Here is a 25,225-nt window from a genome sequence, read left to right as displayed (position 1 = left end):
CTGATTTTGGCCCAAAATTCAAACTATAGTGGCGTTTGACAAACGCCACTATATGTACCCTATAGTGGTGTTTTCTATAAACGCTGCTATAGGCACTAAAAAAACGCCACTATAATGTTTACTTTCCAGCTCAAACTCGAGTTCGACAAACTCGAGTTCCAAAATCAGCCCACCTAACTAGATAGTTTGGCGCGCATACTATTCACTAAAAAAATTTCTAAAAACAGTCTAAATACCAAATTTGGCCGTCTAAAACCCCAAAGCAAACGGCGCCACCCCACCCCGGATTCCAGAATCCATTTTCTTCTGTTAAAAGAAATGGCTACCTCTTCTTCTTCAACCCACCACTGCATTAAAGTCTTATAATTTCCAGGAATACCAATGTCTGTCTTCAAAACCCTCCTTAAGCCCCAAAAAAATCCTCTCTACTTTTCACTCAAATCTCTTCCAATTTCCTCACGCTTTTACAGTTCAACCAACTCCACCACAACGCCTTCTTCACCCCAAGAAAACAAGAAACCAATAGATGTTATTTTCAAAGAAGCTGTTGGGTTATGCAAAAAAGCAGAAGGGAATTGCGAAGGTGAAAACACAAATGAGTTGAAGAGCAGATTGAGGGAACTGGAGAGAGAGGTGATAGAGTTGAGAGCGAATTCAAATGTGAAAAGGAAGGAATTGAAGAAAAGTAAGAGTTTATATGCAGTGTTTACGAATCAACCTGGATACGGTGAGAGGACAAGGGAACAAGTGCCAGAAGTTTATAGTGAGCTCTCGCCAGATATGGAATTGTTTGTGAATCATTTGTACAAGGAAGGGTATTTCAACAATGCCAATTTCTTGCGAGGGAATAAGTTGGAATTCGGTTGTTTCCAGAGTCGCTATGGCCGGGATTTTATTAAGTTTGCGGCCGAGAAGTTTTCCCTGGACCATCAAGAAATTGCAAAGTAAGATGGTTTTTTGTTTTTGCTTTATGCATTTTCTTGCTTTTATTTGTTTATATTATATAGGTTGTCTTTGATTTTTGCTGTATATGGTTTTTGAGAATATAATGGAAAATAAGAAGAAGAATGTGAAGTTCTGTATCTTATATAGAGGTCTTCGCTTTGCCAATGAGCTTTGGCTCTAAAAAGTAAAAACACCCCTTTTCCTTATAATATAGGCATATCAAGGTAATTGGTGAAGTCATGGGTTCAAGACCCACTAGGTGTGTAACTTACCCGATCAAAAAAAAAGGTTCTTTAGAATTTTTAGCTTAAGAAGATCCTTTTTTAAAATTGAAGCCTGAAATATATGTCTGTCTGTGTGTTGTCAAAACTAATGGTGTAGTTTAGCTCCAACATGCCAAAAGGAAAAGCAATATATGAAGTGCTTTTGAGTTTATTGGATGTTGTATGTGCAAATCTTGTGGTGAATTAATCCCTTATGCTGTGATGTGGCCAACGAGTGTAGTCTGTAGTTTTCACTTTATTTGGCGTGCACCAAGTGATGCCTTGATGGGTGATAGATGCATTTGCATAATTTGGTGAGAGACAGGAATAGTCATACCTTCGGTAATACATCACACACCAAGAACTCTCTGAAAGACATTTTCTTCAGTCCCTTATATGGTTGGATAGGGGCCATGAAATTTGCTTTGTGATTCTAGTTCAGATTTCATAGCTTTGTAAATTTTTAGTCTATAATTTGATGTTAGAATGTATTGCAGTTGTCCTTTGTATGTATTTTTTCTTTGAATGGAAATTTTAATTATAAAAAACATAAAGCTTAAACAGTAAAAGAACAAGTAACTTGTTAAGCTTTACGTTTTTCATAATTAAAATTTTAGATTATGGTTTCAGTTTATTTATGGTTTGAAGGTTAATTTGGGGAAATCTAAATTGGTCCCAATTGGTGACGTGCCAGGGGTTGAGGCCTTGGTTGGTATTTTGAGGTGTAAGGTAACCCAACCAACTACTTATGACATGCCTGGGTCTTCCTTTAGGCTCCATTTTTAAAGTGAAAGCCATTTGGAATGGTGTTCTTGAGAAAATCGAGAGGCGCTTTTCTAGATGGAAGAGGATTTCCCTCTCTAAAGGGGGTCTCCTTACATTGATAAAGAGCACTCTGTCTAACCTACCCATTTACTATTTATCCTTGTTTCCAATCTTGATGAGCATCATGCCATTATGAAAAGATACAGACTATCTTTCTATAGGGAAGGTTGGGAGATGAGTTTAAGTACTTCTTGAACAGGAATGTCGTGTTGTGAGTAATGATGGGGTGCCTAAACGTCCTGCTAATTCAGGGAAGAAAGATCTCAGAGTTCTTAAGGGGCTGGCTTCTATCGTAAACTATGATGGTTTATCCTCTAGAAGGAGTAACAGAGGTTCTTTGAATGGTTTGGGGGCAGTCAGTGTTTATAAATGAATTTATGTCTTTTATCTTGGAATGTTAGGGGACTTAACAACCCCCGTAAGCGAGAAGTTTGCAAGAATCTTCTCAAGGAATGGAAATGCAATATTGTTTGTTTCTAGGAAACTAAGTTATCTGCTATAGACGTTGCTGTTGTTTGTAGTCTTTGGGGTAGTCCTTTCATAGATTGGGTTGTCTTGGATGCGGTTCAGACATTAGGAGGGGTTCTGCTGGTTTGGGATAAGAGGGTTTTTGAAAAAATTGACTTTGTGGTAAGACAATTCTCTGTTAACATCTTATTGAGAGGGGTTGTGGATGGTTTTGTTTGGACCTGTACAGGAGTTTATGGCCTAAATAGGGATAGACAGCAGGCTGCTTTGTGGGAGGAACTTGCTTGTGCTAGGTGGACCATGGCATGGTGTTTGATAGGTGACTTTTACATTATTAGATATCCGAGTGAGAGACTTGGCTGTGAGTCTTTCAGCCCAGCTATGTTTGCCTTTTCAGATTTCATTGAAAACAATTACCTTGTTGACCTCCTGTTAAGGGGGCTTCTTTTACCTGGTTTAAGGAATCTGCGACACCTTCTATGTCAAGAATTGACAGGGCTTTGGTTTCATTGGATTGGGAGGAACATTTTGGGAATGTTTCTCAAAGAGTGCTCCTTTGTGTTATTTCTGATCATTGCCCACTCTTGTTGGAAGCTGGTGGTTTGCGTAGGGGTCATTGCGCTTTTAAATTTGAGAAAATGTGGTTGAAAGTTGAGGGTTTTGTTGAGAGTGTTCAGCAATGGTGGAATGGGTACTGTTTTGTGGGCACTCCAAGTTTTATTTTGGCTCAAAAACTAAAGGCTTTGAAAGTTGACCTTAAGAGGTGGAATAGGGAGGAACTTGGAGATTTGGCCTTCAGGGAAAAAAGTTTGCTGTCTGAATTATTGGGTTTAGATGCTATTGAAGAGGTGCTGGGTCTCTCGAATGAGGAACAAACTCGTCCTATACAGATTAGAGGGGATATTGAACATTTAGCTTCTTTGGAAGAGATATTCTAGAGGCAAAAATCACGTGTCTTGTTTGTGGAGGAAGGGGACAACAATACTCGTTTTTTTCATAGATTAGCAAACTCCTATAGAAGAGCTAATCAGATTAAACATATTGAGGTGGATGGTGTTGTATATGAGGATGAGTTGGATGTGCAATCTCAGGTGGCTTAGTTCTATCAAAATTTGTATCAGGAGACTGATACGAGATGCCCTTCTATGGATGGGTTGGATTTTTCTTGTCTTGAGGAGGAAGAGAGGTCACCCTCTCTAAGGAGGAAGTCATTCAGGTACTACGGGAAATGGAGGGAGATAAAGCCTCTAGTCTTGATGGATTCACCATGGATTTTTTCCACAAATGTTGGAGTGTTGTGGAAAAGGATGTAATGGCTTTTTTTGAACACTTTCATTGGCATTCTGTGTTTGAATGATCTATGAATGCATCATTTCTTACTTTAATTCCTAAGAAGAGTAATGCTCTATATATTAAAGATTTCCGGCCAATTAGTTTGGTGGGTAGTATGCACAAGCTTTTATCCAAGGTGATGGCTAATCAATTGAGGGTGGTGTTGGACAATCTCATTTCTGAGTCTCAAAATTCCTTTGTGGGTGGGAGGCAAATTTTGGATTCAGTGCTCATTGCCAATGAATGTTTAGATAGCAGGTTGAAGAGTTAGTTATCGGGTGTAGTTTGCAAGCTTGACATTGAAAAAGGCTATGATCAAGTAAATTGGGATGCCTTGTTCTATTTGTTGGATAGGATGGGTTTTGGGATGAAATGGAGTGGGTGGATTAAGGCATGTGTCACTTCTATCCGTTTTTCAGTTCTCATTAATGGTTCCCTTGAACAGTGTTGTTAAAAGCGCTGAGCGCACTTAAGCGAAAAGGCCTCCTGGAGCCTAGGTGCAAAGCGCAAGCGCGCGCCTGATCAATGTAAAGTGCACATTTAAAAAAAAAAAAATAATAAATTCAAAAAAAATTATTAATGATTAATACAACAATCAAGTGATCAATTAATCATATAAATTACAATAAAACATTTTATATAATTTATATAACATTTACATAATTCTATTGTGCTTTACAAAATATATGCAACCATGATATTTGATGGCCATAATTACAAAACATGGTTGAATCAAAATAGAAGTATAGAACCAAAAAGGCAAAGGCTAAAAAGTACTAGAATGTTAAGTAATGTTATCTTTGCCTAACAAAATCAATGCAAATATGCAATGAAATCCTAATCTACATAATCATCATCATCCTCATCAAGCAAGGGACCATCATCATTTTCATCACAAGATTTGTAGCCCTCATCATTTTCCTCATCCTCTTCATCTCCATCATGAGGAGCATGTTGTGAACTAGAACTTGAACCTGTAGCTTGTCCTAATGGTCCCATTCTTGATCTGAAGTTGAATCTTTCTTCTTCAACTCCAAAAGCTCTAACAACATTGCCCCATGTCAAAATATCATCATTAAACACAAGATCATTTTCAGCAAATTCTTCTACTTCATCTTCTTCTACTCTTCCAATCAACCACTCATTGCTATCATCTACATCTTTCAAGGAGATTGGATCAATTGTGTCACGCAAATTATATCTCCGCTTCAAGGCTCTATTGTACTTAATATATACCAAATCATTTATCCGGGATTGTGCTAACCTACTTCTTTTCTTGCTATGCACCTACACAATCCATATAGCCATATATTAATATGCATAGATGATGATATCATGATAATTAAATCATGAAATAAATTTCACAATTAAGTCCCTAGCTTTTTAGTCACTCACATGTTCAAACATACTCCAGTTCCGCTCGCACCCTGATGAACTACAAGTTAGGCTAAGAACTTTTACATCAAATTGCTGTAAACTTGGAGTTGAAGCTCCATAAGCAAACCACCAATTAGCTGTTAAGGAAAATAAAAAATGGTCTTAACTCTTAAGTCTTAGCCCTTAACTCAAACTTTATAAGAACTGAATAATTTTTCCATTTAATAAAATGGGCAAACTAATAAGTAACAACTAACAAAAGGCAAAAGCTAACAAAGCAAATACCTGGTGCATTTTTCTTTCTTTGCCTCTTAGCCATTTCCAACCCAAAGAGGCCCTCTTCTCTCTTATATGATGTCAACTCTTCAAGAATCTTATCTTGTTGATTAATGTTTGGAACCAACCTTTGTATGCATTTGTATAGGCCAGCCATCACCTCTTCATCTCGCTCAATTTCAGAGCGATTATCATAAAAAAATTCTGGATTCAAGAAATAGCCAGTTGCATGCAAAGGCTGGTGGTGTTGACAATCCTACCTTCGATCTATTATTTCAAAGATTTCTTTCTATCTTTCTTCCCTTCCATTAAAAGATTTTTCAATTGCTTCTTTAGCTCGATCCATAGCCTCATAAATTTATCCCATGGCAGGCCTTTTCTCTCCATCAACCAATCGAAGCACATGAACAATAGGACCTGACACTTTAAGGCTATAGACAATAGTGTTCCAAAATGTAGGCATTAGAATTGTTTGAGCCACACTTTTTCCCGTTAGCTCTTTTGCCCACTTGCTACGGGTCCAATCCTCTGAAGTAAACATCTTTCTCAAGCTTTCCTTTTGCTTATGTATACTTGATAATGTGAGAAAGGATGTAGCAAATCGAGTTTTAGCGGACCTAAGCAAGTTCCTTTGCCCTGTAAATTGTCTCATCATGTTTATGAGACCAGTATGATTATATATATACCCAGTAAGCTCAATTGCCCTTTTTATTATTCTCATGATTGTAGGAAGCTTTGCAATGTCTTCCAACATCAAATCCAAACAATGGGCAGCACATGGGGTTCAATACAAATGAGGTCTTTTTGCCTCCAATAATTGCCCTAATAATGTAAAAATATAAGTATGACAATTAGTAACAATTAAGAAAAAAATAAAAATAAAATATGAATACTATTTTCTAATTTCATGAGATTAAGAGTCCGTTTGGATTCGGCTGTAAGCGTTGCGTCTGCGTTTTTTTTTTTTTTTTTCACGCGTTTTAGGACTGTTATGGCTACTGTTCATGAACAGTAGCCGCGACGTTTGACTTGTCAAACAATTTTTAGCCAATCAGTGCACACCGTGCACTGTTTATGGACCCACAAATTTCATTTTTCAGCAACTTTTTCATTATAACTTGTACAACTTTGTCTTCTCCAATTTTCTCCACCATGTTATCAAGTAGTTGAAACATCCTTTCTCCGGTCTTCATATATGAAGACGCATCAATAGACTCGATAAACATGCTTCCCTTAGAGCAATTCACCAAAAAATTTATCAAAGATCTATGACTTTTATCTTTCCATCCATCAGACATAATAGAACATCCAGTTCTTGCCCATTCTTCTTTATGGCTCTTCATTATATCATTGGTGTGGACCACTTCCTTTTTCAATAGAGAAACTCTCACTTCATGGTAACTTGGAGGCTTCATACCAATTCCATATCGTCCAGTGGATTGAATTGCAGCATTGAAACTATCATAATTAACAGCATTGAATGGAATTGCTGCTTCATACATCCACCTTGTTATATCAACACAACATTTTCTCTTAACTCTTTCTTGTAAGTATCATTAATTGTTGTTTGGACCCCCTTTCCACTCTTTCCCATTTGTGCTGATTTAGGAGGAGAGACAAATGCATCCATAGGACCTACATGCCTTGGCTTCATTTTACTAGTGCCACTGCCACCTACATTTTGCACTCGTTTGCCATGAGCATCAACTTTAGCAACCTCATCCTCCTCTTCATCAAAAGCCACATCATCAAATTCAGCCATCAAATTTACTTGCTCTTTTTCTGTTTTTTTTCTTAGCATATATTGATTAACTTCTTCCTTCACATGTTCAAGGCACTTTTGACAGCCAACAATAGCTCTATAACCTCCAACCAAGTGTTGCTTAAGTTTATAAGCCTCTCCTTTTGCAACTTTCCCACAGAAATTGCAAGTTAAATCATTTTTATTGTTTTGATTAGCTAGATACGCATACTTCCATGCAATATCTTTTCTTGAATTTGAATCTCCAGTAGCCATAATGCATTAATGCCCTATAACTAATTACTAACATTAGTTTAAGAAAAATTCAATATGAGTCTAAGTGCTATGTTGACATTTATTAAAGTAACTAAAGTTACCAAACAATTAACACATATAAATAATTTCATACATTCATACATTTTTTTTTTCATGAATGACCCAACTAAGAAAGAGAGGAGCTTTGGGTTTCATTAATGAGGGAAAAAAATGGAACAATTTTAAGAAAAAAAAAAGAAGAAACAGAGGAGCTGTGTGACTAGGTTGTGGGTTTCAAAATGAGTACAAAGAGAGAATGGAACAGGTTTAAGAAAAGAAAAAAAACAAAAGAAGAAAGAGGAGCTGTGACTGTGTTGTGGGATTCTGAATGAGGGGAAAAAAAAAGAGAGAAAGAGGAAGAGAAGAAGATTGAGGTTTGGGTTTCAAAAAGAGTAAAAAAAAGAAAGGTTTAAAAAGGAAGAATATAAAAGAGAGAGAGAGAGACGTACCTTTGAATCTTTGAGCTTGATACCGAGAGAGCACTGTGATTGGGAGGGAGCAGTGGGGTTGGCAATGGGGTTGGGAGTGTCTGATTTGTTTGTTTGAGCGTGGGGTTGGGAGTGTCTGAATTTGATGTGTTTGTTTGTGTGTTTGAGACTTTGAGTGGTTGTGGTTAAAAGTTAAAAAATATCTAAAGAGATAGGCTTAGGTGTATGGTAGCACACCATACTATTAGTTTTTATATATTAGATTAATGGCTTATATCAAAAATATTTAGATCTAATGGTTAAGAATCAAATCAGGACTTTTTTAAAAAAAAAAAAATATGAAAAGCTCAAAAAAGCGCGCTTTGCGCTTAATAAAAAATCTCAAAAAAGCGCGCTTTTGAGAGGGAGCTTCGCTTTAGAGGAAAAAAGCCCCAAGGGCTCTACGCTTTGCACTTAAGCGCGCTTTTAACAACACTGCCCCTGAAGGTATTTTTGGAAGCTCCTGGAGTTTGAGACAAGGTGATCCTTTATCCCCTCTCCATTTCCATTTGATTATGGAGGTCTTAAGCAGGATTCTGGGGAAGACTGAGGATAGTGGTTTGATTCACGGTTTTCATGTGGGACCAGTGAACTCTATTGGTGTGTGCATCTCTCATTTGTTGTTTGCAGATGACCCTATCTTATTTTGCTTCTGCTAGGGAGTAGTTATTGTCTGTTAGGTTGGCCTTGTTGTGTTTTCAAGCTTTTACAAGTTTGAAGGTGAATGGGGGGAAAAGTGAGATTGTCCTTATTGGGGAGGTGAGTAATATGGCTGGTTTGGCTAATATCCTTAGATGCAGGGTGGGTACTTTGCCTATGAAATACTTGGGGATGCCACTAGGTTTTCTTTTAAGACAACCTTTATTGGGAATCCCATTCTGGAGAAAAAATTATTGGGGTGGAAACACCTCCATTTATCAAAGGGTGGTAGGCTAACTTTATTGAAGAGTACTCTTTGTAGTCTTCCAACTTAGTTCTTATCATTGTTTACTATTCCTAAAGCTGTGGCTGCTAGGTTGGAAAGAATTCAGATAAATTTTTTATGGGGATCTTCTGAGGGGCATTTCAAATATCCTTTGGTGGCTTGGGACAAAGTTTGCTCACCTATTGAAATGGGCAGATTGGGGATAAGAAATGTGGTGTTCTTTAATCAAGCTTTATTAGGGAAGTGGCTCTGGAGGTTCAGACATGAAGTTACTCATCTTTAACGGAGGGTTATTTCCTCTAAATATGGGGAGGGTAAAGGGGGTTGGAGTGCTAAAGTTTGTAGGAGGGCTCATGGTTGTGGTTTGAGGCGTAGTATCAACAAAGGATGGGAGAGCTTTTCTAAGCATTTCTCTTTTGTAGTGGGTGATGGTATCCGAATCCTCTTCTGGCATGATAGATGGGTTGGGGCTGATCCCCTTAAAATCTTTTATACTAAGTTATATGTGATTTCAGCTAATAAGCATTCTTGTATCTCTAAGGTGTTGTGTCATCAGGAGGGGGGAAATGTTAGAACCTGGAACCTGAGATTTTATAGGGAATTCCAAGAATAGGAGTTAGTTGCATCTTTCTCTCTACTTGCTTTTATTCAAGTTCATCTTCCATAGGGAGTAGGCCCCAACACTCTATGTTGGGGCCTTAGAGGAAATGGTAAGTTTGATGCTTGTTCTTTTTATAACGAGTTACGAAAGGCTCCTAACTGTATTTTCCCTTGTAAGGGAATTTGGAAAGCAAAGGTTCCCAAAAGGGTGGCTTTTTTCTTGTGGACGGCTGCTCTTGACCACATTCTTACTTTGGATAATCTCATGCTTAGGGGTCGCCCTTTGGCAAATCAGTGTTGCATGTGCTGCTATAGTTGGGAATCTATGGATCATCTCCTTATTCATTGTCCTGTAGTATACTCTTTATGGGTCCTTTTGCTTCAGGCTTTCGGTATTCAGTGGGTCTTGCCTGGCTCTGTGGACGGGTTATTATTTTGTTGGAGTTATTGGCTTGGGAAACATAATTCAGATATTTGGAATTTAATTCTAGGTTGTTTGATGTGGACTATTTGGTTGGAATATAATTGTTGTTTCTTTGAAGATTCTTAGAAGACGTTGGTTGAGTTAAAAGACTTGTGCCAGTGTAGACTTTTTGATTGGTCTTGGTGTTGGGATTTTACAGATTGCTCTTCTCTTCTACAGTTTTTTCCTTCTCTTAGACTAGGCTCCTGATTTCTTCTCTTTTGTTTACTATTTATGCTTTTCTGTGTTCATCATCATGAACGCCCTGTATTTTTCTTTCTTATTTCATTCATAATAGTTCTCATATTACCTATCAAAAAAAAAGTTCCACCTGTTTAATCAAAGGAGTGTTTGTGCACCTCTTCAATATGGAGGTTCAGGCATATGGGATTTGGTCATATGTAGTAAGACTTTGTTAGGGAAGTGGCTATGGAGGTATGCATTGGAAAAGGATGCCTTGTGGAGAAGGGTGGTGGATACCAAGTATGGCAGCATGTGGGGCCATATGGAGTGTGCCTTTGGAAGAGTATCAAGAAGGGGTGGACACTTTTCATCGATTTGTTAGCTTTAAGGTGGGGGATGATTCTTCTGTTAGGTTCTAGCACGATCAATCATCAATGGTGTGAGGGACTATCTTTGAAAGATAGTTTTCTAGAACTCTATGGTATTGCTCGTAATCAGGGTGCTTCAGTAGTAGAGCTCCTATCTTTTGTAGGGGAAATTTACCACTGGAATGTAAGTTTTATTAGATCATTGTAAGATTGGGAATTAGAGTTAGTTGCCTCCTTATGGACATGATTTATTCAACTTCAACGAGATAGACTGTGTTGGAAACCTTCTTCATGGGAGATCTTTGAAGTAAATCCTATTATAAGGTGCTGCATTCTACAACTTAGCTGTCCTTTCCTTGGAAGTCTTTGTGGAAACCCAAAGTTCCAACCCATGTTAGCTTTTTTCTTTGGACTATGGCATTGGGAAAGATTTTAATTGTTAATAATTTGCGAAGGTGCTGAATCGTTGTGATTGATTGGTGTTGCATGTGTAAGAGGGATGAGGAGACTACTGATCACTTACTTTTACATTGCCCTGTTGCTAGAGTGTTGTGGCATATGATGCTCTCACTCTTCAGGGTTCATTGGCTTATGCCCAGTGGTGTTAAGGAGCTTCTTGTTACTTGGATGGGAAAATTCAGCAGGCATAAGTATGCAGTGATTTGGAGTATGATCCCTCATTGATTTATGTGGGTCTTTGGGGGGAGAGCAATGCTCAGACCTTTGAAGGGAGTGAGAGATTGATTTCGGAATTGAAGCTTTCCCTATTCTAGACTTTGTTTGAGAGGACCAATGCTATTTGGAAGCTTTTACCTTTACTTGTTTGCCTGACTTGCTTGATAGTTGTACTTCCATGCATTTTAGTTGTCTCTTTGATGGGTACTGCCTCCGTGCTTTGTTTCATTGCACTATCTCTCTTTTGAACGAAGCATTATTACTTATACAAAAATACGGGTAAATTTTAGTAACTTACCCTGAAGTTTAGAGTAATGCCAACCAGGTCGAAGAAATTTCAAAACCGACCAACTTGGTCCCTAAATACTGTTAGGCCCGATAGTCATTCTGACCCCTCTTCTCTCTTCTCTCTCTCCTGTCCTCTCTCTCTTCTATCTCTCTGTGTGCCAAACCCAGCCAAACCATACCAAATCAATGAGACCACCACCTCATCACCATTGTTACAACGCCCACCACCACAAACAAATCTTACACACACCCACTGATTTAGAGACATATACACAGAGCATGCATAACATTTACATGAGCTGCACATCCAAACCCATTTTAAAATCAACCCCAAAATCCCATTTTCCAAACCCTAAAAGCCAGGATCCTCGAAATCAAAAACACCTAGTATTTTACAAACCCAAGTCAAAATCACTACTTTCTATATTTAAAATAAATGAGAAAAAATAAGAGAATAAGAGAGAAATAAAGAGAAGGCAGCGGCCAGCAGTGTGGTAGTGCCATTGAGCTCAACTGCCATCGTGGTGGCGTGGGCTTCATGGAGCTCGGCCATGGCTGAGCTTGAGAGAGAGAGAAACAAGAGAATCCCTTCCAACAAGGTGAATCCTGGAACCTAATGTTGTTCCTTAATACCTATGACTCGGATGTTGGTATTTTTTCTTTTCTTTAGATGTCTACCTTGTCTTCACTGTGTAATGCTAGATTTTGCACTCATTTTTTTTAGATTTTTTTCTTTTCCAAACTGTTATAACTTATCAGAATAACTTATTGTTTTAACCAGCACTATAATAGCCGATATGTTAGAGCTTATTACATGTGATGTGCTTTAAGAAGAGGAACCTTAGCATCCCTGAATATTTGCAATATGTACCTGTATGCTACTGAGGTAGTAGCCACCATTTTTTCTAATTGCTTGGTTGTTATTAGGAATTTCCAAAGACATTTCTGAATATGTAGATGAGCTAGTATGTCCCACCCATTCCGGCTCAGATTTGCTACCATTATGGTTTCTGATTCTGCCCTCCAACTATGGTTGTTATCAATTTTCCTATGCTTGCAGTGATATATTTTGTATGGTTATTAGAGAGAGAGAGAGAGATATTCTGGGATTAAGTTCTTTAAAAAAGAAACCTATCTCTTATGTGTAGAGATCGGAGTCTGGTACTTTTTTGGATTCTTCCATTCAATTGGAAGTGAAACCAATCGCTCATGCTTTATGGAGTGAAGTCTTTTTGATGTTTGGAATGCATTGGATGATGCTAAGGATAGTTGTTTCTCTTCTTTTTGCATGGAGGAATATTTTGGGGATACACACTCTTCTTCTGTTTGGAATATGGTGCCAGCCTGTATGATGTGGCTAATTTGGAGGGAAGGAAATACCCGCACTATTGAGGATGTTAAGAGATCTATTGATCTTTTGAAGTCTTTGCTATTTGGGACTTTGTTTAAGTGGTCTCGTATTTGGGGTTCTATGCAATGTATTTCCGTTTTTGATTTCCTTCAAGCTGCTTCTGTTTCTCTTTGATTTGTTTGTAATTGTTTCAAGTACAGTTTGTTTATCATCATAAACAAGATTTAAAAAAAAAAAAAAAGAAACTTTTACCTATCCCAAAAAAAAAAAAAAGAAAGAGAAAATAATTAAAAAAAAGAAGAAGAAGGTTATTTGAAGGAGTATTCCATCTCTTAGGGTACATTTGGTACACTGAATGTGGATTACAACAGGAATGGTAATCTTTATTATCAGGAATAAAAGGTGTTGTAATGGAATAACTAAACATATTCATTAGTTTGGTTGTGAGTTGTAATATTAGAATAAAACTTATGATCTATTTTAGGAAATATCTCATTCATACAAATATATTTCCTAAAAAAAATATATTTTAAATTTTAGAGAGATGAGTTATTTTTTGATGATTTTTTATTTCTATAATTGCTAGGTGGATATGAAAAGTTTATTTATTTGGAAATATATTAATGTTAGAAATTATTACATCTACTAAGGAATAACTATTACAACCATTTTAGAGAGGAATGGTTATTCCTCATTTTTAAAGAATAGTTATTTATAAGGAATGATTATTTCATGTAATAAAAACATAACCAAACTATTGAATAGTTAAACCATAGGAATAACTATTACATTACAGTGCCTATTACAATCTACCAAACGTGCCTTACTTGTAGAGATTTGAGTCAGGTTCTTGTTTGAATTTTTCCATACAATTGTCTCTAGAACATTGCCTTACTTGTAGAGATTTGAGTCAGGTTCTTGTTTGAATTTTTCCATACAATTGTCTCTAGAACATTGCCCATTGTTGAATTTTGTTTTCGTTTCAATCGGGGCTTGTGTTATCTCCATGAAATCAGTATGAGTGTCGTTTTTAGGGGAAGATGGGCCTAAGCTTAAATCTTATGGTTTGTTTGGATTGAGGGGGAGGAAGGGGTAGTAGAGTGGAGTAAAGTAGATTTAGCCTAAAATTAGCCTATTTTCAGGCAATTTTACTCTACTCCATTCCACTCCCCTTCCTTCTTCCCTCTATCCAAACGGGCCCTTATAAATGTGTTCTTTGTGTTCACTTCAAAGGAGGTAAGCTTCCTACATTATTTGATTTTTTTTTTTGTCCCCTCCCATTGCCCCATGAGAAGGTAGTCTTGCACTGTTTGTGGTTGAGCATCAAAACCTCTTCTTGGCTTAGTTTTTAGGAATTATTATCAAATTCATAGCTTGCTGAACAGTGTATGAAACTTTTTCTTCCTAAAAGTGGGCTTTTGCTGCTCATAAAAGGAGATGGAGCAACGGTGAAGAAGTTTAGATGATAGCTCTATTATTGTTCGATACCAAAAGGTTTAATTTTGAAATAGAGAATTTAGGTCAGCTAAACTACAGCCTTTTGCTGCCTTTTGTTATCCTTAATGTAGGTATGATCATCTCCGAAAGCTTTGGTGGTCAAGAGTTTTAGGACTTCATTAAGTGTTCATCTTCTTTAATTGATTACAGCAGAAAACTGAGGCTTTGAATTTCTTCAGTAGATCCACTTACAAGAACATGCTCATAGCAATGACATAATAGTGTAGTGTTGCTTTGCAATCTGGTTCTGTTGCCTACTTCCATGATTTTCTACTAGTCTGGTGAAACTGCTGAGTGAGAAAAACTCGACTATAAATCATACACATTGGTTTTTGGTATAGCTTGTTTGCAGAAATTCTGTATAGAGTATGAGATATTGATAGAGATAGTAAATTACCTCACCTTAAAAATTCCGAGTCGCAGCATGAAGATAATTTATGCTGTATTTATACTTGGTACTTGGAGAAACCACTTTAAACTGACAATACAATTGAGCATATTAGTTAAGTGTTCTAGTTCTTGGAATGAACCCTATTCCTGAGATAAATTACAATGGCTGAGCCAATCTATAGTTTGATGGCTGTGTCTGGTATTTAAAGGCCTAATTTGAATCAACAGTCCTTGATTCCTCAACTTGGTCAGTCACTCTATGCGTTGCTAATCTCTAAATAAATATGTGAACTTGGTTGATGAGAATCCCTACAGCATATTAGAACATAGATAGGCATACTTTGGAAATTGGTAAATGACTATGAGGTACTAGTTGATCAAATGTTGCTCGCTCATTCTAATGTTGTTTGAGGTGATGGTTGGTAATTTTTTTCACCATTTTTGTTTTAGTTGGTAATCTTTTCTTGTATCCATCCAAAGTGATTTGTACTGTTTAATTTACGCAGTCAAGGAGCTCAAGTGTAGTTGAAGAAGCTAAATTTGTCTGTTATTCTGCTAGACGACTCCTCATTGTCATTATAAGATACTGCTATTGCAAGGACATGGCTAATTAACTACATGTATAGGAGGGTACTATGCATGATCAAAATTAATTTTATGGGGGGAGTATGCTCATTGCATGTAATAATTTAATTCTGAAAATCAAATTGAATAATCTAGAATCAAATTTGATTAGGATCTCACAGGCTTTTAGCGATAAAACCCTTGTCATATTGTTTGTTCAGAATGCTCACATTTTTTATTGATGAACTATGCTTTCACTGACTGGTTGGTTGAGCGTCTTCTTTCTCAACCTTAGGGATAGGCTTTCCAGTTCTTTATTTTGTACTTACCATAATGACAATATGTATTGGTTTTGAAGAATGAGGTTTTTCTTTAAACTAGTTTGGAAGAATCTCTTCCAACATATTATGTAGCGATCAAATGATCGACCATGTGTATTGTAGTTCCATAACTCATTATGTGATTTCAACAAGTTACATGACTATTAAATCAGCCATATGATTAAAAATACACGTTGGATGATTGTTTTAATTGCTATGTAGTGTATTAGTTGAACTTTCCTCCAAATTAATTTGGAGAAGAAAAAGTCTGTCAACTTTTTAAATTATCTAGTTCAATTTTTATTTTTTAAAAGGTTGATACAAATTATTCAAGTTCCTATTAATAACAATAAAACCCAGCATCTTGGTAAACTTGAATTTTGGATTCACAGATGGTTATCAGGAAGTGACTTGAAAAAGGTTGCCCTCTTTGGTTGCCCTTCACTTACAAAAAAGAATGTTTTTGCTGCTAAAAGACTGCGAAAGTTTTTTGAGATTCAAGAAAACACTGTAAGCTAATTTCTCATGACTCTTTTACCTTCTTTTATTTCACCTCAGTATTCAATGTAAAATTTATAATGTTATTTTGTTCAAATTTTCTGTTCATCCTTAGGTTTGTAGTAAATGCGTTCTAAAACAGTCGTGCAAGTTTGTGAATCAGAGTGTGTGGAAAGGTGACACCAAGAACTTAAACTTAGCTGTTGTGATGAGGGTTATCATTTTGTATGCTTTGGAGTTGGTGCGACCAGAGCTGGGAATGCCCAATGAAATACAGGTTTCTGTCAGTAGATTGCTGAAGGAGGTTTTGAAACTAAGCCAAACTATGTCATGAAATGAGAACATACTTGCAGGATCTGCATGTCTTTCCGGGTAACGGAGGCTTAAATCACACTCTAATTGCGTTCCTCCCATTTATCATATGAATTCTACACACTTCCTCCCCCATTGTTTTTACAGGGCCAATAATTATTTATCATACGAATTCTACACACTTCCTCCTCCATTGTATTTACAGGGCTAATAATTATAAGAATAGAATCAATGTGAGTAAACCTTCTCCTGGGGATCAAGAAATTATCATGGCAGCGTGCACTAATCAGAAATTCATTTTTCAGATGAGGGTAATTCTTCGGTACCCTTTTTTCTACCCACTATTAGGCAATCTTGATGCAGGAGGCAATGGGAAGACATATTGATTATATTTTATTTGATTTTCTGTATCAAGAGCAATTTTGTAATTTCATAATATTTTGGAATAGGCTGTGCTAACAGTCCATTAGATCTTCTTTTGGGCATTATTTTAAGTTTGGTTATTTAGTTGGGCTTAGTAGTAAAAGCCTAAGTTCAAGTCCAAGTCTTATTTGGGTTTTAAGAAATCCTAGTTTGACTAGGATTATGTATTAGTCTTCTATTTAAAGAGTTGTAGTACTTTCTATTGAGTTGATTATTAATGAATGTTTTCAGAATTTAAGAGCTATGCTTTCTTTTATGGTTTGTGTGATGCAACCTTCTCTGAGGTGTGATGCCAAGGAATCCTAGGTTAGTTGTGATTCTTATAATATACCGATTTTATTTAATTTTACTATTTACACCACCGTTCATAGCTACTCAAATCTTGATTTTCACCTTTGTTTTTATTTCAAAAACCTCCTAATCTTTGTCCCCTTTGGAAACCCTATAACCCCTATTATTTTCTAGCCTACTCCCTACCAAAACATAACCCTAATTTTTCAAAACCCTATATTAGATCTACCTTGATTTTCTAAATCAGAGTTTGTCGTTCCCCTTTGTCCTACGTCAAACCTGCTATACCAGGTTATCAAAACATCACATTTGATGGTCTATCCTCACATTGTGCAATTCTTATATCACATGTGATTGTCTTTTTGTCACATTTGGTGGTTTCTTTATTTTTTCTCATATTTAATGGTTCCATCCTCACACTGTGAGGTTCTAATATCACATTTAATAGTACTTTTGTTATATTTGGTGATTCTCTTATTTTTTTTTTCACATTTAACAGTTTCATCCTCACATTATGCAATATTAACATCACATGTAACTGTATTTTTGTCACATTCGGTGGTTTCTTTATTTTTTCACCCACTTGATAGTTTCAACCTTACATTGTGTAGTTTCAACATCACATATGATTGTTCTTTTTTTTTTTTTTTTTTTTTTTTTTTTTTCACATTTGATGGTTCAACTATCATATTCGGCAGTACCAACATCACATTTGACAATACTTTTGTCACATTTGATGATTCTTTTTTTTTTTTTTTAATTTATTTATTTATTTTTTAAACGGTTTTATCCTTACATTGTGTAGTACCAACATTACATACGATTATACTTTTGTCACATTCGTTGGTTTCTTTCTTTTTTCTCACATTTGATGGTTTCATTATCACATTAGACAATACCAACATTAAATCTAAATGTACTTTTGTCTCATTCGGTAGTACTTTTTTTTTTTTTTTTTTTTTTTTAATTATGTTAAATAGTTCCATTGTCACATTGGGCAATATCAACATTACTTTGATTGTACTTCTGTCACATTTGATGGTACTATTATTTTTTCTCACATTTGATAGTTTCATCATTACATAGGGCAGTACCAATATCACATCTAACCATACTTTTGTCACATTCGGTAGTATTCTCATTTTTTTTTCCTTCACATTTGACAGTTCCAATGTTACATTAAGTAGTACCAACGGGATATCTAATCGTATTTTTGTTACATTCGGTGGGACTATTATTTATTTATTTTTTTCACATTTCATAGTTTCATCATCACATTGGGCAGTACTAACATCACATGTGACCATATTTTTATTACATTCAATTGTGCCCCCCCTTTTTTCCTCATATTTGACTGTTCTATTGTTATTTTAGGCAGTGTCAATATCACATGTGACAAAAATACCCCTTGAAACTCTAAAAAATTATTGGGATACCTATAAAACCTAAAAAATGACTGATATACTCTTAGAACCTATAAAATGACCGAAATAACCTTAAAATCTAAAAAATGAAGTGACTGAAAACCCCTTAGAACCTAAAAAAAAAATGTCTATAGTGCACTTGGAACCTAAAAAATAATTGAAATACTCTTAGAACTTAAAAAATGAACCTAAAATCTAGAAAATGACTAAAATGACCTTGTAACCTAAAACATGATTGAAATACCTTCAGGACCTAAAAAATGACCGTAATGCACTTGAAACCTAAAAAATGGCTGAAATACTCTTGAAATCTATAAAATGACCAAATGCCTCCTAATAGCCTCTAAAATTATTGAAATACCTTTAGAACCTAAAAAATGACAGAAATGACCCGGAAACTTAAAAATGATCGAAATGACCCAGGTGGTTGAAACCTTAAAACTGACTGAAAAACCCTTAGAACCCAAAAAATGATTGTAGTAATGCCCCCAAAACCTAAAAAATTACTAAAATACTCCGAAGACTTACAAAATTACCAAAATACCTCTGAAACCTAAAAAATAACCAATTACCTTTAGAACCTAAAAAATTACTGAAAGACCATTGAAATCTAACAAATGACCAAAATACCCCCTAAAACCTTTATTTACAAGACCAAAATGACAATAAAGTTTTATATAACCACTCTACTTGCTTCCCCCCCCCCCCCCCCCCCCCCCCCCGCAAAGTCTCAGTGGAACTTATAAATTTTCTTTTGTCATTAAGTTGTTGTATTTTGTTGTATACTTATCGAAATTAGGGGTGTCCACGGGTCGGGTTTGTGCCCAACCGTACCGACCCGATCAAGTTGGGTTCCAATTTCTCAGACCTGCTGCCGACCAGTCAGAAAATTGGATCGGATCGGACGGTTCTTGCCGGAAAGTGGTCGGGTCTCGGTCGGGGTTGATTATTTGGAAAACGGCGAGAATCCGGCCAAGAAAATATGAAAAACGGCAGAATCCGGCGAGGAAATTTTGAATAACGGTAGAAATCCGGCCAGATCTCGCCACATCCAGCGAGATCTTGGCCATTTTCGGCAAGATCTTGGCTAGATCTAGTGAAATCTCGCCGGATCTAGCTTAAATATTCCCAAAGAAAACTCAAAACTCGCCGGATCTACCCAAAAAAATCTCAAAACTCGCCGGGAATATGATGGGTCGGTCGGATCGGATTTCTCGGATTTGAGAAGAGGAGATCCGATCTCCGACCCGTTGATCTCGGGTTTTGGAGAATGAAATCCGTCGTCGACCGCCGGAGCAGTCGGTTCGGTCGGCAGCGGATCGGGTTCGGTCGACGGCAGCGGGTGGGTCAGTTCCGGCGGGTCCTTGGACAGCCCTAATCGAAATGACATTTGGCGGTTCCTTTATTTTCGATATCACATTGGTTAGTACTAAATGATATTTGGCAGTTCTTTTATTTATTTTTTAGTCATATTGGATGGTTCCTACAAAACATTACGTATTACCACTCAATGTGCCTAAAGATTGACGTGGCTAATAGACTGAATAATAAATAAATAAAAAATTAATTGTTATGCAACTTGAGATGCCACATGTATAGCCACGTGACCTAAGTAATTTTTTTTATAATATTTAAAAAAAAATTATTTGAATTCTCTCTCTCTCTCTCTTAGTGAGTATCTCTCTTGCTCTCTTTGCATTTGAGATATTTATAAAAAATTATGAAAATTTAAATTTCATATTTTTATCAAAATCTATTGGATTCTATAAATAGTTTTGGTATGTCTATCATTCATTCGCTCTCTCTACCTCTTCAAGTAACTCATTGGAATGGGTGAGTCAAATTGTCATTGTTCATCAATTTTAATAAAACCCATGACAATGATTTCATATAAGTTCCAAAATATTATCATCTTCATCTCATATCTCAAAGTTAAAAAAATGTTTAAGATTATTTATTTTTTTATATAATAAAATTAAAGGACAAATGGGTCAAAAAAACATTTTTAAGGTTATTTACTTACAAAGAACATTTTTTTTTTCAAGCAAAGACGTACAAAAAACGCTAGTAAAATCAACACAACCTAGCTATCTTAAGGTGATTTAAATTTTCTTATTTTACACTCTTTTTGATGATTGGTCTGTTCCTTAATTTTTCTTTTTTTAATTTGTTAGAAAAACCAATCTGAGATGTGGTTTTGACATAATACCATAGGCATCGAAATGCCATTGAAATAGCCATTTAAAAAAAAAAAAATTTTTTTTTTTAATTTATTTTTATTTTATGTACTATTTTAACTTAAAATCATAGCAAACTAACAAGTACTAATCGAGTGCAACAAGCTAGCTTTTTAGAAAGCTATAAAAGTGACATTATAACCTGTGCTTTCTCTGTATTGCTATTTGCTGCTTCTACTATTTTGAATCAGTCATTTTGGCTCACAAAAACAAGGGGCATTACAGAATTTAGAGCTAATCAATACATTAATAACTAGTAAATGCTAATATTATTAAATTATGAGTGGTTTTACACTTATACTACAAATGAGAGAGAGAGAGAGAGAGCAAAATGAACCTGGCCCAATTGAAACTAAAATTACTAACCAAATTTCTCATGGCCCAAGAGATGATCTAGCCTGGAACACAAAATACAAGGCGTTGCAATTTACAATAACTAGCAAATTTTGTCAGCAGATTTGATAATACAACATCAACGAGTAGCAGAAAAATAAAATTCACAATCTACAGACTTCAAGAAAGTTGTAAACCCGAGTATACGCCTCTTTACTTTAACAAATGAAGCTCCAGTTGCTACCATTTCCACCCAAATTGCTCTAAAAATGCAATCAGGTGCCTGATTGGGTTTCAAGGAAAACAATGGAACTTAGTAACAGCCAAAATGTAGGTGTAAGCTTTTATAACCCAAAGACCAGAAACTAGGAAAAAACATAGTACGCCGAGCAGCCAGGCCGCCCCAATGGCCTATAAATGCCCCTTTTTGCTCATTTTTTTTACCTCATTTCTCACTTTTCTTCGACTTCCCACCTCTAAAAAAAAATCTAGAGCGATCTCAAACTTAGCAAGTCCGTTTTTTCAGCTTCAGTCTGTTGTTTCAGTCTTTTCTACACTTAATGTCTATTTTTCTTCTTCTCTCTCTCTCTATTCTTTTTTTCCCTACAAGATGTTAATAGCAATACTACTAAGGATGCATGCCAATGCTTATTTTATTTTTGGAATTTTCATAAGCATATATTTTGTCATGATTTATGCCATGCTATCGTAGGAAAAATGCGCATATATATTATTATTATTTTGATATATGAGTGCATGAATATGCGGGAATTTAAATGTTGAAAATAAAATGCGGGACATAGGTAAGGGGACTTACCTAGTAGTCGGGAATAGTGGACTTACCTAGTAGTCGGGAATAGTGGAAATGGTGAGACATACGGCACGATCGCAAGTTAGCCTCGAAATTTAAGGGATCCGAGTAGAGACAGAGGATATTTCAATAACAATCCTGGGTAGTAGAAACTCGAGAGATCTTTGGAATTTAGTATCAAAATGCCGGTGGGACATATGGCACGGCCGCTAGTTAGCCTTGAAATTTGGGGGATCTGGGTAGAGATAGAGGATATCTGAATAGCAGTCCTGATTTTTGCCAAGTAGAAATAGAGGATATCTGAATAGCAGTCTTGGTCTTAGGCTGGGTAGGAACAGAGGATATCTGAGCAGCAGTCCCGAGTTTTGCCAAGTAGAAATAGAAGATATCTGAATAGCAGTCTTGGTCTTAGGCCGGGTAGGAACAGAGGATATCTGAACAGCAATTCCGATTTGTGCCAGGTAGAAAGAGAGGATATCTAAATAGCAGTCCTAATTTTTTCCAAGTAGAAATAGAGGATATCTGAATAGCTGTCTTGGTTGGCTAGGTAGGAACAGAGGATATCTGAACAGCAATCTTGAGTTTTGCTAAGTAGAAACAGAAGATATCTAAATAGCATTCTTGGTTTTAAGCCGGGTAGGAATAGAGGATATTTGAATAGCAGTTCCGATTTGTGTCAGGTAGAAATAGAGGATATTTGAATAGTAGTCTTGATTTTGGGTCGGGTAGGAATAGAGGATATCTGAACATCAGTCTCGATTTTTGCTAAGTAGAAACAGAGGATATCGGAATAGCAGTCTTGGTCTTAAGTCGGGTAGGAACAAAGGATATCTAAAAGTAGTCCTGATTTGTGTCAGGTAGAAATAGAGGATATTAAAGAGCAGTCCTAATTTTTGCCAACTTTAAACAGAGGATATCTGAATAGCTGTCTTGGTCTTAGGTTGGGTAGTAACAGAGGATATCTGAACAGCAGTCCCGATTTGTGTTGTTGTTTTGCAAATTATGTCACGAAGTACTGGTTCTAGGGGAGACCAAGGACTGGTTCCGATGGAGAGACCGCTTCGGCTGGCAAGAGGGCGGCTCAAGTTCTACAGAGCCACTTTGACTGCAGGGGTGATGACCCTAGGCCCACTGGCAGTATACCTATAGAGACCCAATCTAGGAGGCAGTGTTCAGTTAAGACGGCCAGTGTCTCCTCTGAGTATAGTATTGTTTCTAGTGGGGCTTCCTCACAGTGTAGGCTGGCTATAGGGAGAGGGGCCTCCAGACTAGTGACGCTAGCCGAGGATCTCCTTATTGACATAAAGGCTGACTTTTCCAGGGATGAGATCCATCCGGACTTGGGCACTCAGAGGTGCAGTTTGAGGCCGAGTTTCCCACCATGTCAGGCCGAGGCCGATGCTTGTACTAGAGCTTTAGACAAAGGCATCAGAGACACTCACCTTCAGCGTGGGCTGAAGGATCATTCTTCCACTCAAGTGCGGAAGGGAGAGGTATGTTGTATTTCTTCCTTTGTCATTAAAATTCCTGTTATGAGCATGTTCTAATGGATAGCTTTCTGATTCTGAATGCAGGGGGTCGACAATATCCAAGGTCGGGGTGCTTGGTCCACCTTTCTTCAGCTACTCTTTCCTCTTAGGACCTACCAGAGGTATGCAGATTTTCTAAGAGAGTAAAGATTTGAGGATTTCCTACAGATCCCCCTATACACAATGAGGCACAAGATTAGGGAGGCTTTGGTGCGACAGTTTCATGCCGAGATAGGCACCTTTCACTTAAACTATGGGGAGTATGCGATCCTCCCACTTGATTGGACAGCCATCTTGAGTATCAAATTTGGCGGATACCTAATTTTGACCAATGATGTGAGCTTCGAGATGGCCTACGAGCTCTTAGGCAAACCTCTCCCATTGACTACAGACACGAGAGGATATTTTGGGCCCACTTTGTCGCCACCGATCTGCACTAAGTGGCTACAGGGTAGCATTCTTTAGGGTGTGGCACCTACCGACATTCATCTTCGGCGGTCCTTCCTATGCTTTCTCGGTAGTTGCTTCTTTGGCAACAACCGGTTGGTGTTAACCTGCCAGCTGCTATGGACAATGAGAGCAGTCTTCGACATTGGGAGATACAACTAGGGGTTTGTCACTTACAGCTTTTTCATTGCTTTCCTGAGGCAAGCTTCCCAGTGAGATTTTAGGAGTCTAGAGGGGCACTAATAAATTTTGACATGGTGGGCATATGATTACATTCCAGCCTTGCGATCATGGTACTCGAGTTTGTCAGCGATAGTGTATCCTCGAGTGTATCCTCGAGTGTATGCTTGAGCTCTCTATGCGATCACCAGGGTTGTCGTGGTATAGCTGGTCACTATCTTTGCGGCTTTAGACTACGTCACCCTGGATGAGATGGTAGTTCGCCCTTATGATGGCTTGTTGTTGGGGAGGCCAAAGCTTTCTATTGTTATGGGCTAGTTAAGGACATGACACTGGTTTTGGGCCCTATCGAGCTGGGAGTTCTTTTTGGCAGAGAGGACCTTCCATTAGGTCATCCTAGTATATGAATACCTAGAGATCCGCCTCCTCTTGGATTGTCATTAGAGTACGTTGTCCTGGATGACCCGACCTACGTGATGGGTTCTTTTGACGCCTATGTGGATACTAGCAGGGATTATGCCACTTGGTTCGTAGAGTCCTCTACAGGGCCTATTATTGGAGATGTCCCTGTGAACAAAGGTAGTGTGCTTGGAGGCATTGTTCATGCTTAGGTGGCCTCTGGAGTAGAGTGGAGAGCGCGTGTAGAGACTCTGCAAGCCTGGGTGATAGAGATTGAGGCCACCGCTGCCACTAGGGAGGTACACATGTAGGAGGAGATTGCTCAGGCATTAGCTTGGGAGAGGGAGCTCTGGTAAAGAGATAGGGAAGCCCAAGCTACCATGACAGAGAGAGAGCGAAGACAGCTTTAGAGTGAGCTAGCCATGCTTTATGGCTATACCATGATTTTGGCAGGAGAGTTACGAGCAACTCGTATTCCTGTTTCGCCTTCTCCTCAGATTCCAGGCCGAGGGCCCATCATTCCTCCATACGAGCCTGAGTATGTGCTAGCTCCTCCAAGCCCGCCGGGTGGTTAGGATTCTTTTGCTTAGGCTTCGGGGCCTTCCCAGGATCCAGGGTATGCTTCAGGCACTTCAAGCAATGTAGGTCCTTCCACTGGCCCTTTTGCAGGCGACGACGACGACGACGACGATGATGATACCAACCAGT

The 25,225-nt window shown here is 37.5% G+C and overlaps 1 protein-coding gene across 2 annotated transcripts; it reads left to right on the top strand.

The window, feature by feature from the left end:
• Positions 1-227: 227 nt before the first annotated feature.
• Positions 228-17,110, top strand: LOC126695102 (uncharacterized). Of its 2 annotated transcripts, XM_050391729.1 has the most exons (4): positions 228-944; positions 16,026-16,143; positions 16,247-16,503; positions 16,649-17,110. In XM_050391729.1, exons 1-3 carry the CDS (start codon positions 382-384, stop codon positions 16,463-16,465), a joined length of 900 nt encoding a protein of 299 aa, XP_050247686.1. In that variant the 5' UTR covers positions 228-381; the 3' UTR covers positions 16,466-16,503; positions 16,649-17,110. The 2 variants fall into 2 exon arrangements, with proteins under 2 accessions (XP_050247686.1, XP_050247683.1); XM_050391726.1 differs by having other exon boundaries at positions 229-944; positions 16,247-17,110.
• Positions 17,111-25,225: the final 8,115 nt, after the last annotated feature.

This window comes from Quercus robur, chromosome 8 (assembly GCF_932294415.1).
Source record: "Quercus robur chromosome 8, dhQueRobu3.1, whole genome shotgun sequence".
In the NCBI taxonomy this organism is placed as follows: Eukaryota; Viridiplantae; Streptophyta; class Magnoliopsida; order Fagales; family Fagaceae; genus Quercus; species Quercus robur.
The sequence above is the reverse complement of the archived record's forward strand: the minus strand, read 5'-3'. Positions and strand labels throughout refer to the sequence as shown.

Coding starts and splice junctions, on each gene's coding strand:
- LOC126695102 (XM_050391729.1), top strand. CDS start 382: ATGTCTGTCTTCAAAACCCTCCTTAAGCCCCAAAAAAATCCTCTCTAC. Junction 945..16,025: donor GACCATCAAGAAATTGCAAA/GTAAGATGGTTT, acceptor TTGGATTCACAG/ATGGTTATCAGGAAGTGACT. Junction 16,144..16,246: donor TTGAGATTCAAGAAAACACT/GTAAGCTAATTT, acceptor GTTCATCCTTAG/GTTTGTAGTAAATGCGTTCT.